The sequence below is a fragment of the Clinocottus analis genome, unplaced genomic scaffold, assembly GCF_023055335.1.
Source record: "Clinocottus analis isolate CAN_PGR_092001 unplaced genomic scaffold, fCliAna1.0.p SCAF_8, whole genome shotgun sequence".
Lineage (NCBI taxonomy): Eukaryota > Metazoa > Chordata > Actinopteri > Perciformes > Cottidae > Clinocottus > Clinocottus analis.
The window spans coordinates 648,299-665,798 of record NW_027176240.1 but is presented as its reverse complement, the minus strand read 5'-3'; the positions used below and the strand labels follow the sequence as shown (position 1 = coordinate 665,798).

At 42.4% G+C, this 17,500-nt stretch overlaps 3 protein-coding genes across 10 annotated transcripts in view; 2 read left to right on the top strand and 1 right to left on the bottom strand.

Moving 5' to 3' along the window:
* Positions 1 to 1,217, bottom strand: part of wdpcp (WD repeat containing planar cell polarity effector) — a 63,858-nt gene extending 62,641 nt beyond the window's left edge. For 4 of the 6 annotated variants that reach the window (XM_068567198.1, XM_068567202.1, XM_068567203.1 and 1 more), the window contains exon 1: positions 555 to 750. The gene's annotated coding sequence lies outside the window, so the exon portion shown is untranslated. Of the gene's footprint in view, positions 1 to 554; positions 751 to 966 lie in introns of those variants that run through there. The other 2 variants (XM_068567199.1, XM_068567200.1) reach the window with 2 other exon arrangements.
* Positions 1,151 to 6,883, top strand: mdh1ab (malate dehydrogenase 1Ab, NAD (soluble)). The gene is made up of 9 exons (XM_068567207.1): positions 1,151 to 1,402; positions 1,906 to 2,004; positions 2,237 to 2,333; positions 4,267 to 4,442; positions 5,107 to 5,229; positions 5,360 to 5,536; positions 5,635 to 5,748; positions 6,110 to 6,199; positions 6,309 to 6,883. The coding sequence occupies exons 1-9, from the start codon at positions 1,400 to 1,402 to the stop codon at positions 6,429 to 6,431; spliced, it is 1,002 nt and encodes a 333-aa protein (XP_068423308.1). The 5' UTR covers positions 1,151 to 1,399; the 3' UTR covers positions 6,432 to 6,883.
* A 1,235-nt stretch (positions 6,884 to 8,118) lies between these two features.
* The window catches only part of ugp2b (UDP-glucose pyrophosphorylase 2b), a 17,457-nt gene continuing 8,075 nt past the window's right edge, over positions 8,119 to 17,500 (top strand). For 2 of the 3 annotated variants that reach the window (XR_011077061.1, XM_068567205.1), the window contains exons 1-3: positions 8,272 to 9,166; positions 11,060 to 11,187; positions 12,292 to 12,399. Coding sequence is in view for 2 of the 3 variants with exons in the window: in XM_068567205.1 (XP_068423306.1) it covers positions 9,148 to 9,166; positions 11,060 to 11,187; positions 12,292 to 12,399 (255 nt within the window). In the remaining variant the exon portion in view is untranslated. Of the gene's footprint in view, positions 8,240 to 8,271; positions 9,167 to 11,059; positions 11,188 to 12,291; positions 12,400 to 17,500 lie in introns of those variants that run through there. The other variant, XM_068567206.1, reaches the window with a different exon arrangement.

Sequence of the window (17,500 nt, the reverse complement as noted above, 5' to 3'; positions counted from 1 at the left end):
GGTTTGATAGATTAGGATTAGTATATTAGTTTAGGTAGATTAGATTAAGTTGGGTAGGTTTAGGTTAGGTAGGTTTGGGTTTGGTTAAGTATGTTTTGTTTAGAATTGGTAGGTTTAGGTTGGGTAGATTAGTTTAGGTTGGTTAAATTGGGTTTGGTTGGTTAAATAAAGTAGATTACATTAAGTTTGGCAGGTCTGGTTATGTTTGGTCGGTTAGTTTAGGTAAGGTTTGGTTAAGTATGTTTTGTTTAAGTTTGGTAGGTTAGATTAGATTAAATTGATTAGGTTGGGTTTGGTTAAGTGTGCTCTCAACTCAAAAGAAAGACAGCAGGGAGGAACACTTTAGTCCTGTCCTGGAAGATGAAAAGTAACTTCCTGACGTTTGATCTGTATTCCATGCAAACGATCAACAATGAGTCTTTGACGGACATAGAGGTGATTAAAACGACACACAGTATTATTTCTCGAAGTAACAGCATTGTACACACAACAGTATTACACACAGAGATACACAGAGGAGAGACGGGTTACTAACTTGACTATCATCCACTTACCTGGATTATTTCAGTCAGACACAAAACTGCAAAAATAAAAACAGCTTCAGTGTTTGTTTCACCGAACGGTCACTACAAACATGACGTCATCCACGTTTCCTCCTCGTGAACGCCGGACATTAACTATCCAAACTTAACCAGCTGTGCGACTAAATACACGTTGTTGTGTTTTTTATTTTCATTTTTAAAAACGGTCCTGTCTGACCGCGTGTGGTGTCGGTCACGTGACCCTCCGTCCAGCGAGCGAGCGGTTCGGCTAACGTAAACAAACGAAACACGCCGTACGCTGGTGTCGCTAGGCAACAGCCAGCGAACGCTTTAAAGGGGCCGCGCTCAGCGGCGGGCTCGTGGCTCATTAAACAGCCACTTCCGGTCCAAACATGTTAAAAAGCTTAAATAATGTTGTTATTACCGATAGCGACGTGTCTTTTTACTGCCAACGGGACTTCTTCTTCTTCTTCTTCGTCTTCTTCGTCTTTCTTCTTCTTGGAGGTTTATCGGCGGTTGGCAAACTAATTGGTGTAGTACCGCCGCCTACTGGTACGGAGTGTGGATCGGGCTCTACTACTTGTTTTATTTAAAATAAATAAAATAAAACATTATAGATAACATGTTAAACAAACTCAACAAAACAAACAAAACTTTAAAAGAAATATGGGCCATTTTGTAAATTGGACTACACGACTATAAAAAAAACTACAAGTACCCGGATATTCAATCTGCCGTCAAGCGGTTACAATTGTCGTGATCCACTGAGGACTTAAATAGGAGTGACCTCCGTGTGGAACGAGAAGTGGCAGAGAGAGAGAAGAGGGAGAGAAAGCAGTCCAAACTATCGTGTGAACATGGTGAGTGAATACATGTATTATTTTAATTCATTAAGGCACGTTTAACGCAGATAATGTCGCAGTTATTCCAGAATCTTGTTCCAGAAAGTTGTGGAAAGTAGTTTTTTTTAACGACACTTGTGGTCTGGCGCACGGCACGACGCAACCAAACTGTTTTAAACTCGTATAATAAATCACACACGTGTCATACTTGTGTCTAACGGTTTGATAACACAGCATAGTGTTGAGGAGGAGTGCACTGTTGGGTGAATAATAAAGATGGCGATGAACTCGATGACCTAAGTATATCCTTTTTTTTTTTTTTAAGTTTTTTTTTTAGTTATGTACCAGTGAGCCCTGCATGCAAAGTCTATTTTTAAAGTAACCTCCTCCCCCCTCTCTCTCCTGCTTTAGTAAAGCCTGTTGACAGGAATAGACACACCACGTGCGCGGCACAATTAAAGCTCTCCCTGTCACACAGTGAAACCAATGCCTCTCACACACTGATCTTGTGTTCCCTGCAGTCTGAGCCTATCAGAGTTCTGGTGACCGGTGCTGCCGGGCAGATCGCCTACTCCCTGCTGTTCAGCATCGCCAAGGGAGATGTCTTTGGCAAAGAGCAGGTAAAGAACTTATCTCATTAGCTGAGAATCAAAGGACACGCACGGCTGTTTTTAGTTCTCCTCGGGGGTGACATTCCCCCGTGGGAAGTGATCAGATTGCACCCGATTCGCCCACTTTTGAAAGTCAAGAGACGACACCTGATCTGTTTGACACATGGCGACAACCTTTACACTCTGAATACACGTGAGTTATGCTTTAAAGAGTGCTTCATCTCTTTCTTCCTCCCGCCAGCCGGTCGTCCTGCTCCTCCTGGACATCACGCCCATGTTGCCCGTCCTGGAAGGCGTCGTGATGGAGCTGCAGGACTGTTCCCTCCCACTTCTGAGAGGTAACGCTTCAAGGGACGGGGACACTGTGAAAAGACGTGGACACTGGCGTCACATATCGCAGCGTTACTGCTGTTTTTGTGTCGTTGTTGCATTCACACATCATACATATTATATAACATGAGGGTTCTCATTTACACACAAAGATATCTTACTTTTTGTTCATGAATTAACACTTTTACGACGGCCAATGATGGTGAAAATCAGAGTTTCTGACTGTCATCATGCCGGCTTGTTTTGTAAAGAAATAAATATTTTTCAGCGTTTAGGAGCTCTAAATGTGATCGTCAAGGACGCTGTCGCGTACGGTTTCATTTAAAAGATCCTTACATTTATGAATAAAAGCAACATTTGGCTTCTGAGAAGAAAACATCTGTGATTGGATTTAAGGAACCAGGGCTGTATTTTTTCATTAAGTGTTAAAATAGCTTGGCCACTACTGTAATTTACAAATTTTTGCTCATGGTAATGTGGCCACGACATTAAACGGTTATTTAAAGTGAAAAGTAACCATATCAGATGGACAAAAAATGCTTCATGTTGCAGCTCTACTCCTGTTTTGAAGTATTAGAAATTCAAATCTATTTCCTCACAATATATTTCACGCATTTCTGCTAAAAAGCTGGCGACAAATCCTCTTCATTTGGTTTAAAAATGTTTCTACAGTTGCGACTCGTTGCCTTGTTTTGGACGTCATCGCTGTGGCCGCTGCAGTCGTGAGGCGCCATTATGTGGCGTCTCCTTTGTGACCTGGAATGTTTCCTTTGAATCGACGCGGTCCCTTTGCTTTGTGCGAGAGGCCCCCCGCATTAACCCGCCGCGCTGCAAAGACAACGCCGCGGGCGCCGAGATGCGTCCCGAAAGCTCGGCTGGTTTTTAGAAATGAGATGTTCTGTTTACGACGAGAACCGTCCCGCTGGGGCTCGTGAACGCAACGCCAGTAAAGTTTTTCTACTCGATTGAAGTTCGCACAAATTCCCTAACCGTCAAGAACCTGTTTCTTTTGTTGCAGACGGCTCGACAATTACACACGGGATGGTTAGGAACATGAAAGGGCCTGCCCAAAATAATGTGCTAATGACACACAGAAGTCTTTAGCGGTGCTATTTTTGTCTTTTTTTAATTTTCAGCTGAACACAAAAAATAATGGTGTCAATTTTTAGGGGGAAATTTAGCAAAACATCAGACTCTACACTACCGCTCAAAAGGTTGGGGTCGCCCAGACAAATGAACAGTTTCTCGGCAAGTTGTGGCATTGAACATCCTTCATGTCTAAGAACCAGAACAGAGAGTTTCACATGAAAATCCTCTTTTTCTGGCTGTTTTGAGAGTTTAATGAACCCACAAATGTGAAGCTCCAGATCCTGAATCCAGACCTTGAAACAGTTTTTTAAGGGTTTTAAGTATTTTTTGGAAAGGTTTTTTGTAAGGGCTTTCAAGATTTTTTAAATTTTTTTATAAATGTTTTTATTTTATTTTTTAAACGAATTTTTAAGGGTTTTCACAGGTTTTGAAGTTGTTGTTTTTTTGTTTTTTTCAAAGTTATTTTTGTAAGTGTTTTCAAGGGGTATTTTTCTCCCAGAAAATGTTTTTAAAATAATTTTCAAGGGTTTTTACGGGTTTTCTCCTCATCCATTAGTCTTTTAAGGTGATGATCAAACACAATGATAGCTGCTGGAAATGGGCCTCTGTACACTATGTAGTTATTTCAATAATCTTTTACCACATCAACAATGTAGAGAGTGTATTTCTGATTCATTTCATGTCATATTCATTGAATAAAATCAGTGCTTTTCTTTGAAAAATAAGGAAATTTCAAAGTGACCCCAAACTTTTGAACAGTAGTGTACGTCTGAATGAACTCATGAATCTGCACCAGAAGTGATTTATTTCATTTATTTTTTCCCCTCTTTTTTGTTTCACTCCCGTCCGCAGACATCGTCCCCACCGACAAGGAGGACATGGCCTTCAAGGACCTGGACGCGGCCATCTTGGTGGGCTCCATGCCCCGGAGGGACGGCATGGAGAGGAAGGACCTGCTCAAGGCCAACGTGGCAATCTTCAAGAGTCAGGGCGCGGCGCTGGAGAAGTACGCCAAGAAGACCGTGAAGGTACCGACGGCCAGGAGGCAGCTGGAGGCGTGCGCCGACACGACCGCAGATGACCTTTAAAAGAAAGATATTCTGCTCGCGGCTGCTGCGTTCAGTAGTTAAAGTGCAGAAATGTTCCCCAGACTTGAACATGCTGCGCGCATTTTTATTAACTTTTGTGTCCCTTTTTTATGATATTGAGCATATTGCATATATCATTATAAAAGTATTTTAGATTACTTTGCTTTATTTTGCATTTAACATGTTTAAGAAGTAAATGTATACAGCAAAATCTCAAACATTTCACAAAGGACTGAAGTAAACATTTTATTTTTATTTATTATTTTTTTATATTTATTTATTCCTTCCTACCCCCTTTTTCTTTAACTTAAATAATGAACTTTACGTTTATCACATCCACAAAAAAAATAATCATCTTAATATATAAATAAAACAAACAATAAGGAGGAATTTAATTTCTTCAACTAACGCTTTCACTAAATTCACAAAAGAATTAGACTTTTCTGTTGGCTTGTTCTTACACTTGCATATTTTTCTTCTATTTGATTGTTTTTGTTTCTATTTTCTTTTCTCGTGGCCCCTGATATGACCTTTTATTTTCTATAATTGTGTTTCTTTGTGTGTGTGTGTGTGTGTGTGTGTGTGTGTGTGTGTGTGTTTGCAGGTGCTGGTTGTAGGAAACCCGGCCAACACCAACTGTCTGATTGCAGCCAAGTCTGCTCCCTCCATCCCCAAAGAGAACTTCTCCTGCCTCACCCGCCTGGACCACAACAGGGCTCGCTCTCAGGTGCGCCCTCCTAGTGTTCCTCTAGTGTGCGTCCTCTAGTGTGCGTCCTCTAGTGTGCGTCGGCATTTCTACTCTCTTCTTTACAAGTTAAAAGCTTCTCAGTGTGATTGGTGGAACCTGGATGTTCCAGGTGGCGATGCGCTGTGGCGTCCCCGCCACCCACGTGAGGAACGTGATCATCTGGGGCAACCACTCGTCCACCCAGTACCCGGACGTGCACCACTGCCTGGTCAACATGTCCGGCAGCGAGCTCGCCTGCTTCGAGGCGGTGAAGGACGACGCCTGGCTCAAAGGAGACTTCATCGCTGTGAGTCCGGGAACGTTGACTGTGATCTGTTGAAACTGTGAGATGCATTTTGCATTCGATAGCTGCTGAAACCGGCAACTTGTGTCCCCGTGTTGCAGACTGTGCAGCAGAGAGGCGCTGCGGTCATCAAGGCCAGGAAGCTGTCCAGCGCCATGTCTGCAGCCAAGGCCATCTGTGACCACATGAGGGACATCTGGTCGGGCACCCCCGAGGTAGACGCCATATTTATTCATGTTGCAGTCTTTGTGAGGTGGCAGGGCCTGCTCAGTAGTCCCAACAAAGACTATACTTAAATTGGAGAAATTATCCTGAAAATTGAGGTTGAGAGGGAAGCAAACGCCGCAGGGTCTAAATCCTGCATTCTCTCTCCTGACCACCGGGGGCGACTCCTCTGGTTGTATAGAAGTCTATATAAATGACTCTTCTTCTCTCTTGATGTATTCCCTCAGTAAACATTGTAAACATGAGTTTGTCTCATTCTCTAGTTTCTAATCTTCTTCTATACAGCATGTTTATTTACTACATTATGGTGAACCTAGTTTTAACCAATGTCTCTTTTCTTTTCTTTCTCAGGGAGAGTTCATCTCCATGGGTGTTTACTCCTCTGGTAACTCCTATGGAGTCCCAGAAGACCTCATCTACTCATTCCCGGTCCAGATCAAGGTGAGACTGCGCCCTTCAGGATGTTTTTTAAACTCTTCTAATAGACAGTTTGTCCTGCGCTCGTGTTGCTCTGGAAGCCGCCGCGTCTGAAAGTATTCCGTCTCCTCAGGACAAGACCTGGAAGATCGTGGACGGCCTCGCCATCAACGAGTTCTCCCAATCCAAGATGAACGCCACGGCAGCGGAGCTGATCGAGGAGAGGGACACGGCAGTGACTTTCCTGGGAGTATGACTAGACCCCGAGAGGCCGGCCAGCCAACACTCAGACGGACGCGAAACTCCAGACGCACGCTTGTGATGAAGCACTCCACCCGTTTGTGTGTATGTATGTGTGTGTGTGTGAGAGGGAGGGAGTGAGTCAGTGTTTATGAGTGTAAAGTTACATTTATACTTGTGCGTTGGGAGGTGTGTAAACTAATCCTATGCGCGTAGCTACGGAGATGCCAAGCGAGAGACGTGATTGGCCGGCGAGGGGTGTGGTGGTTTCCTTCTGACGCACAAGTACAACTCCACCCTTACGTGTACCACGTCCACTGAAAGTCCACCTGATTTGTCACCAGCTATTTTCCCAATACGTCTTTCTCTCTGAATGGTTGTTACATGTGTTTAGTCATCGATGCACTAAAGTCCTCAAAAACTGGAATGGATCACTTTGAAAGCTAAACAATAAAACATTAAACAGTTGTGTTTTTATTTATTTCTTCACAATACACCAAAGCAGTTGCCGGTTCACCAGGTCCAGGGTTCAAGTTTTCTAAAGGAAGTTACTGCAACAGTCCAGCAGTGTGCATGTTGGATGAATTGGTGACTTTAAATTGTCTGCAGGTGTATCAGTGTGTTGAAATGGACCTCGCTTCTCTATAGTTGGCTCATTTCTCAGAGACAGTACATGTTGGATATGACAGTTATGCCAGAAGTTGACCGCCTCTCTTCCAGGTTGTGCCAATAAAAGCTTCAGCTTTGCTAACTTTCATATTTACAAGCATAGACATACAAACTTAGTTTTCCTTGACGTTTCTGCACCAGTGTACTGTTTATCCTGTGGGTACAACAAATGTTCAGTTGACGCTTACATGAACAGTGTATTTTGTAGCAGAGATCCTTAAATATTTTGGACATTTAGGTGGAAAAAAATCAGATGAACCAATGTAGAGATTGTGAAATTATATATTTGTATTTGCCGGTAGCGATAACTAAGTATAGTGTACACCTCCAGAAGCTAAAGTACAACCAGTGAGACGGTTTCGCCAGGCAGGGGCAGTATGTCCTAGTTTCTCTTTTTTATTTTGCCCTCCCAGCAGCATCATGAATTATTATATATATACTGTATGGTAAAGTCACTGAAAGGAGCTTGATCATTTAAAAAGGACTGGTCTACTAGAAACATCCACTATTCCAACATGAATGGGTTAAATCTGAATGCTGCCCCGTCAGTGTGATACTAATATGTATGTACTTCAAAAGATTAACGGGTACTTTAAAGCCCTTACACCAAAACAAAGGTCAGAAGGAAATATTAGGGTTTTCTTGTGGAATTTTACGACACTTTCATTTGCATTCTTTATCCCGGAAATGTCAGAAAGCTATCGCACGTTGCAGAATTCTATTGGTTGTCAACATTCCGCATCACGGGAAAACAGCCTTTTCATTGGCTGCCGTCTTTTTGCGACGATCCCATTGGCTGGAATGACACCGTTGTCTAACATCGCTTCAGACAAATGCCCTTTCTTTCAGTCTTGAGCAGTTTTTTTCTTTATTTATCTTTATTAAAAAAAACAAACTGTGCTGTCGACTGGAAACAGAAGCCAGTAGGTTTGAAGCTTACCTATTAAATATATAAATATATATTTGGTTGTGTGTGTGTGTGTGTGTGTGTGTGTGTGTGTGTGTGTGTGTGTGTGTGTGTGTGTGTGTGTGTGTGTGTGCGTGTGCGCGTGCGTTTCTCTCCTCTACGGGACTGCTGTGGTGGTTCGGTTCAGACCCGCAGGACCAGGCCGACCCCCATCGCCTTTTCTTCGCCAGCCTCCTACAAGTCACACAGTAAGGACACGGCTTTATAATGACGGTCCACCTCTTTGCCTCCTCACGGTATCAAGGTTTCCCCCCAAAAGCGAGTGGAGCTCGTGACCGTCACGTCAATGGTCGCTTCTTTTTCTTTCTTTTTTTAAATGTCGACGGTTGGTGTTTTTTTCCCGTCAACGGTCGTTTTTTTCTGTCCTTTGCAAACGATGTCGTTTAACCTCCGTGTGGCGTTTAGGGCACCGTCGTAAATTCCCGTTATCTTTATGGTTTAGTTAGCGGTTACATTATGAAGGAAGCACACGCTTGAAGGGGCGTTCAGTGTTTTTCCTGACACACACACGCACACACACATACACACACACCGCCCATCATTCGTGAAGTTCCCCGTCACGCAGGTCACGCACACTGGGCGTCAATAGTTTGCGTTTCTCTCGATTTGTTGGCAGTGTACACACATATTTGTTTAAATAAAAATGGGGCTGGAAAAAAAGGGTAATAAAACGTATAGAAGCATAGGGGCGGGGCCAAGAGAAGAGCAGCACAGACCGGAACTGTGACGTGTCGACGGGTAAAAAAATAAATAAAAAATGGGGCTGGAAAAACTGAGAGGCAGGCGATAAAGGATCCTCGTAGACCCGATCCCGATGCAGATCCATGTTCACGGGACTCCATGACGATGATCAACAGGGACGGGGAGGTTTCATTCGTCTTCATCTGTGAATGGACTTTAAAAACACACGTGAACACATGAGCACTCTGCTTCCAGGACATCCCGAGGAAACTTTAGATTTTTTTTTTTAAATTATTGCTTTTATTCAATGACACTTCGGGGATATTTTCCTTGAAGCTCTATTTTTGTTTGTTGTTTTTGAAGGATTCATTTGTATTATTTAACTGCATGTATTGGCAAGCTGGCAGCTGTAAACATGTCACTTTATGTAGAAGGTAAGTGTGCACGTGATTTACATGTTCAACTATAAAGGGGTGCCTGTGCTTTTATTATGATTATGTAAAAGGATTTTTGCTCACTAACTTATTTCGATTTTTCAAATATAAAATAATCTAACATGGGGTTAAGATTTTCAGATTAAAATTTGTCTCAAATCGTATATATTTAATCATCAAAAACACCGACTTATGTTTTTGTTTTGCTGGCTCTGATCTCGTGATCACATGATCACCTTCTATGCAGTGGAGGTGGGTCGTAAACACACCACCATGCTGGAACTTAACAAACTAACTTGGACAAAAAGTTCCCCGTTGTAAATTGTGTTCTCTGGTTTTTATTCCGCCACTTCTGTTTTTATTAATAGATAATGCTTCAGCTCTGCACATTTCCTGTTAAATGCCCCGCTGTCCCTGCGGTTAAATAATCAACTGGCCTGTTAGTAATTAAACATTTCTCCCATAAATACACGCTAAGAAAACCCCCCATGAGTCCTGAAACCAGTCCACGAATCGCTTTTAGGTCTTTAGAAGACAACCAAGCAGTTTTCCAGTGTAATAAATCCTTAAAGCAGTGGATTATTGGATATTTAACACTGTGAGTCACCAGCTTTAAATCTGCCCTTGATGATAAAAAGTGAAAGTTACCCAGAAAGCTGTTACCTGTGATGTGGATCTGGTTTTCATTTCCTTCTGCCGTCGTTGTCCATCCATGGGGAGTTTGTCTCATCCTGTTGTTTCAGGTTTCTTTCTTGTTTTTTTGGTGAGTGTGCCGGACGCAGGAATGTAGTAAAGTTACCCCGATGATGTCACTGTATACCCCGATATCTAAAGAGAGGAAATCTGAAAGGCAGTGAGGCGTCTTTAACGGTATCGGACATAAAGTATCGCCCATAAATAGTCTTCTCATCAATACGTTTTATGCATTTTTACTTTTTCTGAGGCTAAATATTGATATTTGAGATTGCTCAACTACCTTTTTAAAAAAACATATTTAGTGTGAGTTTTTACTCGTTAAAGATGCATTAAAACTCCTAGTAGAGGGAGATACACACCCGAACATCTGCTCTGCGTTTCAGATTTTGAACCTTGACACGTGCATTATATTTAACGGCCCGACGTCCTCGAAGGCTTCTGATAACCAGAGTACTAAACGATGATGCCCGAGATTACCAACCTCCACAGCCGGATGGTGACCGCAGGAGAACGAGCAATGAAACAGCGACCGAGTATTCGATTTTGCAACAATGCAAGAACAAGAAAAGCAGCCAATTCTCACATTTTAAGAGCCTGGAAACATTAAATGTTTTCCCTTTTTTTTTCTTTTTTTGCTTGAACATTCCTTAAGTGTTTCTTCGGGCAGAAGAACATCTGAGTTCAGTAACATTCATGTGATCAGTTACAGAGTTTCCCCACGAATAATCACACAAAAGCACACAAAACGACTGAAGAAACCTCAGATAACGATGCCCAAAAACACCCCATTAGTCAACTAATTGACGAGGCCACGAAAATGACCTTTTATTGATGAATCTGATTGCTCTGGATTCAGTTTCCTGGCCTTTCACACAGGGCTGTCCTCCACTAAAGAGACACCGTTACGTAACGGTCATGTGATTAGTAAAAAACTGAGTTTCTCCATCGCTTCAAATCTTATGTTTTACCAGAGATTTGCTCATAAGTTTCTTGGAAATATCATAAAGCATGAAAAAAACGAGAAGTCCGCTCTACTTTTCCATAGCAAACACAGTTTTGGGTGTTTTTCGTGTTTCTGTGATGCAACCTCGTGGTCAGAGGCAGATGTTTTTGAGTAAAGAACGATGTGTCAGAATTCCTGTATTTGCTGGCAGCTGTGTGAAACCTCTCTCTCTCGCTCTCTCTCGCCCCGGTCAGGTCTGAGCAAAGGCGTGGCCGACGGAGGGATGGCTCAGTTCCAGGAAATGATGCGGCAGCAGCTGGAGAGCTCCATGCACACGGAGCTGGAGAAGCTGCTGGACACCGCCGAGGGCGCCGAGCAAGAGGTGCAGCAGCAGGCTCTCGCTCTCTCTCTCTCTCTCTCTCTCTCTCTCTCTCTCGCTCTCTCTCTCTCTCTCTCTCTCTCTCTACCGACCATCTGGTTGTGATTTGGAGGGGTGTGTCGGGTCACACACAAACGCTGGAAGAACACAAAAGTGACACATACTGTAGCGTCGTGCCAACGGGGGCTCCGCCTCCACGCCGGACGGACACACACACACACACACCAAGTACACGCCACGAAATTGCAAACAGCTGTTTTGTCGACCCGCATCGCAATGTGTTGTATCAGTAGACAGAGAGAGAGAGGGAGAGAGAGACAGAGGGAGAGAGAGACAGACAGAGAGAGAGAGCCATGTGGATTGGTCAAGAAGGAGTTCTGGTCGCACATTCATCAGATACTAGCATCGTTTCATCTGTTTCTACTTCGATGTATAGAGATCGTAGACGTTGAGACGAAGCTGCCGCTACAGATCGTTTGACACACACACACGTGTACACACACGTACAAGCGCGCACACACACACACACACACACACACACACACACACACATACACACGTGTACAAACTCAGGCTCTGTCAGACGTTAACCAGGCCCTCGCTAAAAGATGGAACGAGAAAAGAAAAACGAATGGAAGTTAGTCACACACACTTTGACTCAAGTGTGTTCACAGTAACGGTCTTTGTACACGAGTTGCCGAGCGAGCAACGACGCCGTGTGCACACACACACACACACACACACACAGCTGGAGAGTACACACTCTGTCACACACTGGTTGTGCAACCAGGCAGATTTCCAGTGCAAATAGATCCCAGATGAGTGACCCTCTGGTAATGGATTGTTCTGCTTTTATTACACATTCAAAATCAATTATAAAAAAATGTGTAAGCATACAAAATATATATATATATATATATATATATATATATATATATATATATATATATATATATATATATTAAATACATTTATACATACACATATATACATATACACACACACACACACTATATTATATGTTATTAATTGATCCTAGTTCATAGAAAGTGTGTTACTCATGCCTGAGATGAATAAAGGTTTCACTGCAGTTCTTGTGGTTTGCAGGTGTCCAGAAAAGACTTTGAGGGCTTCAAGAATCTCTTCCACAGATTTCTGCAGGTGAAGGGTCCGTCGCTAGAGTGGATCAAGATACAAAGACCTCCAGAGGACTCGGTAAGTCCAGTTCACCCAGGTTTTGTTTGTGCGTATGTGTGAGAAAACGCATATCCCTATTAAAAAAATTACTTTTTACCTGTTGAACGTGAGAAAAAAGTGAGTGATGTCCAAGGGGAGGCAAATGTGTCGAGAATAAAAAGGGGCCTTACGTCAAACCTTGTGGGACGCCACATTTTAATGTGAGCAGTTTCCTTTTTGTGTCTGAAAATCTCGTGTCCCAAACTCGTGAGAGTCACAGTTTTTTTTAATTTTTAAACGACGGCTCACTGCTTTCCACTTCAACGTCACCGTCTCCTCGTCACGCACCGTCAAATTTCTCCACTCTGGTTTCTGGGCGATTAGTTGGCGAGAGAGTCAATCATTCACCTGATTTATTGAAGAATTATAAATCACGCTGTCGGCTCGTGTGAAAGTATTTTCCAGACTCTAAAGTAGTAAAAGTGAGTCACTTGTGACCTTTAACACGCATTGTGCAACAAACTGCTGTTTTAACCAGTTACAGGACAGTTTCTTAAGAAAAAAGAGCTTTTTAATTTAATCATATTTAAGTGGATTTTTTTTTGTTTGTTTTTGCCCTAACGCTGCGAGTGGGAAAACCTTTCTTTCATTTATCAATAAGATAAGATAAGGGTAGATAATACTTTATTAGTCCCTCAAAGCGGAAATTTACAGAGTTACAGCAGCGCACAAAGTCCAAATGAGAGACATAGTAAAACAAATCAAAGTATTTCAAATAAGTAATGCACAGTAAAGAATATTAACCAAGTAAAAAAAGGTTTTGATTAAAAACAACAGCTAAAATATAACTAAAAATATCATACGTGTCGTGCAGACAGAATCTGTTTTCCTTTGCACGGCATGTTGTTTATTTAATTTATTTATTCGCCACGCCTGTCGCACATCTTCCTCGTCAGCTGGGCGGCGTGCTGCAGGGAACAACGCGTCCCTTGTGTCCCATTTGTTCCGTCCGTGTGGAATACCGCTGGAGCGCACGGAGTGTGAACTAGTTCACAAACGCACTCTGTCGGTCCTGAGGGGTTCGAGTCCCGCCGGAGCCGGCGGTGATGCGATGACACGCTCCGCTGGGGTTCAGGGGGCCTTCGCCGCCGTCGGTGAACACAAGCGGCACGTTAGAACGAGCTGCAGTTTCAGCATCGTTAATATTTAACCCAGCGAGGCGAAAGAAGTTCAGCGCAGAGAGAGATTGTTCACCGGGGGGACGATGAGCTCGGGGTTGAAAGGTCGATTTTTTTCAAGGAGCAAAGGACCTTTTGACACGATCGTTGTAGAACAATAATCATTAGAGACAAACTTGTTTTATTACTTTGCAAAGTGTTCGTCGCCTCGAGTTGAACAAACCGGCCATAAGTTGACCAAAAAAACAAGAATTGTGTTAAATGATTGTCATCACTTTTTAAAACTCAACTATTTTTAGGCCCTTTCCTCTAAAATGTCCTCCCCAAACTAAAACGTGTGTGTCTCTGCAGCCATGAAGGCTGTTTGAATAATGTTGTGTTATAATGAAAGGAAACATGTGACACTCTGTATGTTTCTGGTTAAGAGGAAATGAAGATGACAGACAGAAAGAAATGAAAAGGTTTCAGGTCCAACGATAAAAAAATGACTTTCAGGATGATTATTAGTTTCAAATGATGCAGCTGTAAAGTCACAACTCTAACAAACCATAACACAACACGTGAACGTTCAACACGTGAACATTCAACACGTGAACATTCAACACGTGAACATTCAACACGTGAACATTCTCTCTGCAAAGGTTGACTTTGTTAAAGTGAAGCAGAACAAAGTTAGAGAGGGTTTAGAACAGAGAACATTCAGGCGAGGTCAATGGAGCCCAGTGGCTTCAATGGCTCCATTGGGGCTATTGGGCTCCAATGAAGCCGTTTCCACTACGAACCCTCTGCTCGCCATCCTCGCCGCTCTCGTGCCGTTCAGCGAGGTGGACTAGAGGTCACCTGAATGTAACGAGAGTCGTACAAGCTGGTCTGTACTCTGTCGACACAGTGGGAGAAGGAGTATGAATAAGTAAAGCCAGATCCAGCTATGAGTCCAGTGTTGAACTGGTTTCAATGTCTGACCAGGAGAGGAGCTTAGAGAGCTCAGTGGAGGAGCAGGTGAAGCAGGTGAAGCTTATCTTCATGATCACACAACTACGTCATGCAAGTCGGAACAAACAAATTGCTGCATGCAAAATAAAAGTGCAGCTTGAAAACGACAGCCGGAGACACGAATGTCATTACATTTGGAATCTAAAAGACTTGAATCTAAAAGGTTATGACTTAGAACTCGACAGTTCTGAATTGGGATGTATAAAATCTTCATTATCTATCATACCTGTTCATTATATTTATTGTATTCATGTTTTATGAACTGATGTGTTATAGATGTATTACAGAGAAAAAGTCCTGACATCTGCAAAGAAAATTTGGTAACACTTTAGTGCATCAATAAACACTTATCATTGATAAAGCATTGTTCCAACACAAACACTCACTAGTATGCAATTTATAACATATTTGCAATGCAAATAAATGGAAAAATAAATAAAATACAGTATGTTTAATGTCTAAACCGACCCAGTTTGCATCTTGAAAAGCGGGAACGATGTGTCGTCTGATTCCACGAGAAGACAACCTGAATTTTCCATCTTTCATCTACTCTACATAAGTAATTATGAACATCTCTCTTTTGAGGAGCGCCAACGTTCCAATATTGTGTCGTGCAGGAAAGTAACTTACACCGATTCTTATAAAAGCCCAAGTTTAAAGCCCCGTGTCTTGTTTTACAGTCGATGAAAGAAGAAGCTGATGTTCTAGTTTCCCTGAACACTTGAGTTTCAGTGTTTTGTGTCGGCTTGAACGGGTTTCAGAGAGTCTGTACAATAAAGCGTAAACTCTACCTGGTGGGTCTCGATCCAGGGGGAGCGACCCGAGTCAGTCCGAATGCACAGAAGTTGCATGAGCGTTGCTCTGCAGCCGGCGGTTCAAACCCCTGAGAGAGTCTGTTCTCTTCTTTAATTAAAGTACGTTCTGCGTTCGATGCTCGCTGTTCTCATTTAGATCGGATTGGACACAGCTATGCGTTAGCTAGTCGGTGGATTCATTAAAACGTAAGATGGTTTTCCACATGTGACGGTTTTGCTGTCACGTGACGGCCGTCATGTGACCAGAGGCTTGTGTGGCTTCTTTATCTGTGGTTTTTCTGAAGCTTTTCCATCCCGATAAGATGAAACTTTTACATATCAGCAGCATGTAAACCGGCTCCATGAGACTCTACTTGTCTTGATTTGGACAATTCAATGCGTTCCTTCTCAGGTTGTTTAATTTTGAGGATTATTTTAGGTCTGAAGACGTGAAAATAGCTCAGACTAATATTGCGTAATGTCTTATTTTCTTCCTCATTCATTAAATCCTTGCGTGAGCTGGAGATTTATCTCACAGCACTTTGTGACCAGGCGCTCTTCTGGTTTTACAAGTTGTGTTTGGTTGCTTCATTAATAGTTAGGTAATCATTTACAATTACAGCCAAACACGGCTCACCACAGACACTCCCACAACTGACATTGCATTTATTCATTTGTGTGCAATATTAATATTTCATGTGTCAAATGTTGTAAAATCAATCCTTCATATCTACTGTTTTTTATACATTGTTTATTTATGATGCCTTTTGTTGCTTCACTGCCATTTGACCCAGTTGTTGCTATAATTATAGTATCTTATTAACTAGGGCTGTATACATCAGTTATTATCCAATATTTACCAAAACATGGTGACTGATTGGACCAGGAGTCATGCAAAATCCATTTATCAACAACTTATGACATATTCATGAGTTGACTAATCACATAATATGAAGGATAAACACTTTTTCCAAGATTTAAATGTTCAGATCATCTGATTTCTTTATGCGTTGTCATTGATAGAAAGGTTTATTTTTCTCTTTGCATCCAGCGGTCACATCTGTGAAAAGCTCCAACATGCTGTACAAAACAATTAAAACCATAATGACTGTTTGCCTGCACGCTAAAAGGTGCAGCGGGTCGAGGGCAGAAACCTGAAATTCCTGACGCTCCCAATCTGCAGCTCCAGTTGACAACAAGCTTGTGTTGCCCAATAGGATGTCCACCGCTTCCTGTTGAGAAATGCAACTTGTGGTCCAGAAACATTTTCCCCACCAAATAACACCGGGTTGAGCTGGTTTGCCTGCCAGAGAGAGAGAGAGAGAGGTGGTGGTGGCCGCCGGCCGCTTGTCGGACATGTTTGTTTCTGTCTCGCTGAGCATTGACAGAACCTCCTCAGTGGATCTTCTGGCGCTGGACGACACAAAGCCTCGTCTGTCTCTCTCTCTCAGGCTGAAGCATTTACTGCCCCAATTCTGAGCCGCCTCGTTAATGTGGAGAGAGAGAAAGAGATGGACAAACCTTGAAAGCACAATAGACCCTCATGGGGGTCGTTTTTTCCTTCTGTTTCCCATGTTCAAGTAGTCGTATGAACCCCGAATGAGTTCTAATACTTGTTGTTTTATAGGATTTCTTTCAGAATTTAGCTGCTTTTATACCAAATGTTGATCATAACTATGATCATCCAGCATGAATATGAGCAGTTATGATCAGAAAGATTATGACCTAAAGAATCAGAATCTGCAACAACAATCACAATAAAACAAAAATAACTTTTTACCTGTTAAACGTGAGAAACTAGTGAGTGATGTTCAAGGAGAGGCAAATATACTGAGAATAAAAAGGGGCCTTACGTTGAACCTTGGGGGATGCCACATTTTAATGTGAGCAGTTGATGAGGAGCAGTTTCCATTTGTGTCTGAAAATCTCTTCCGAACAGGAAGGAGTTTCAATAAAAATAAACTGGGAACAAGAAGTGGAAAATGACATGACAGATGTTAATGAGATGGAGAAACAGAGGAGAGTGAAAGGAGAGGAAGAGAGTAACGACGCAGAGGAAAGGAAACTGAACATTCTTTACTGACTGCCGGATTCAAAGTCCTCCCCCAACCACATTCATAATTCAGCGGCTTTTTGAGTCCATAAAGCCAGTTTTTTTACACTCACTGAGATGAC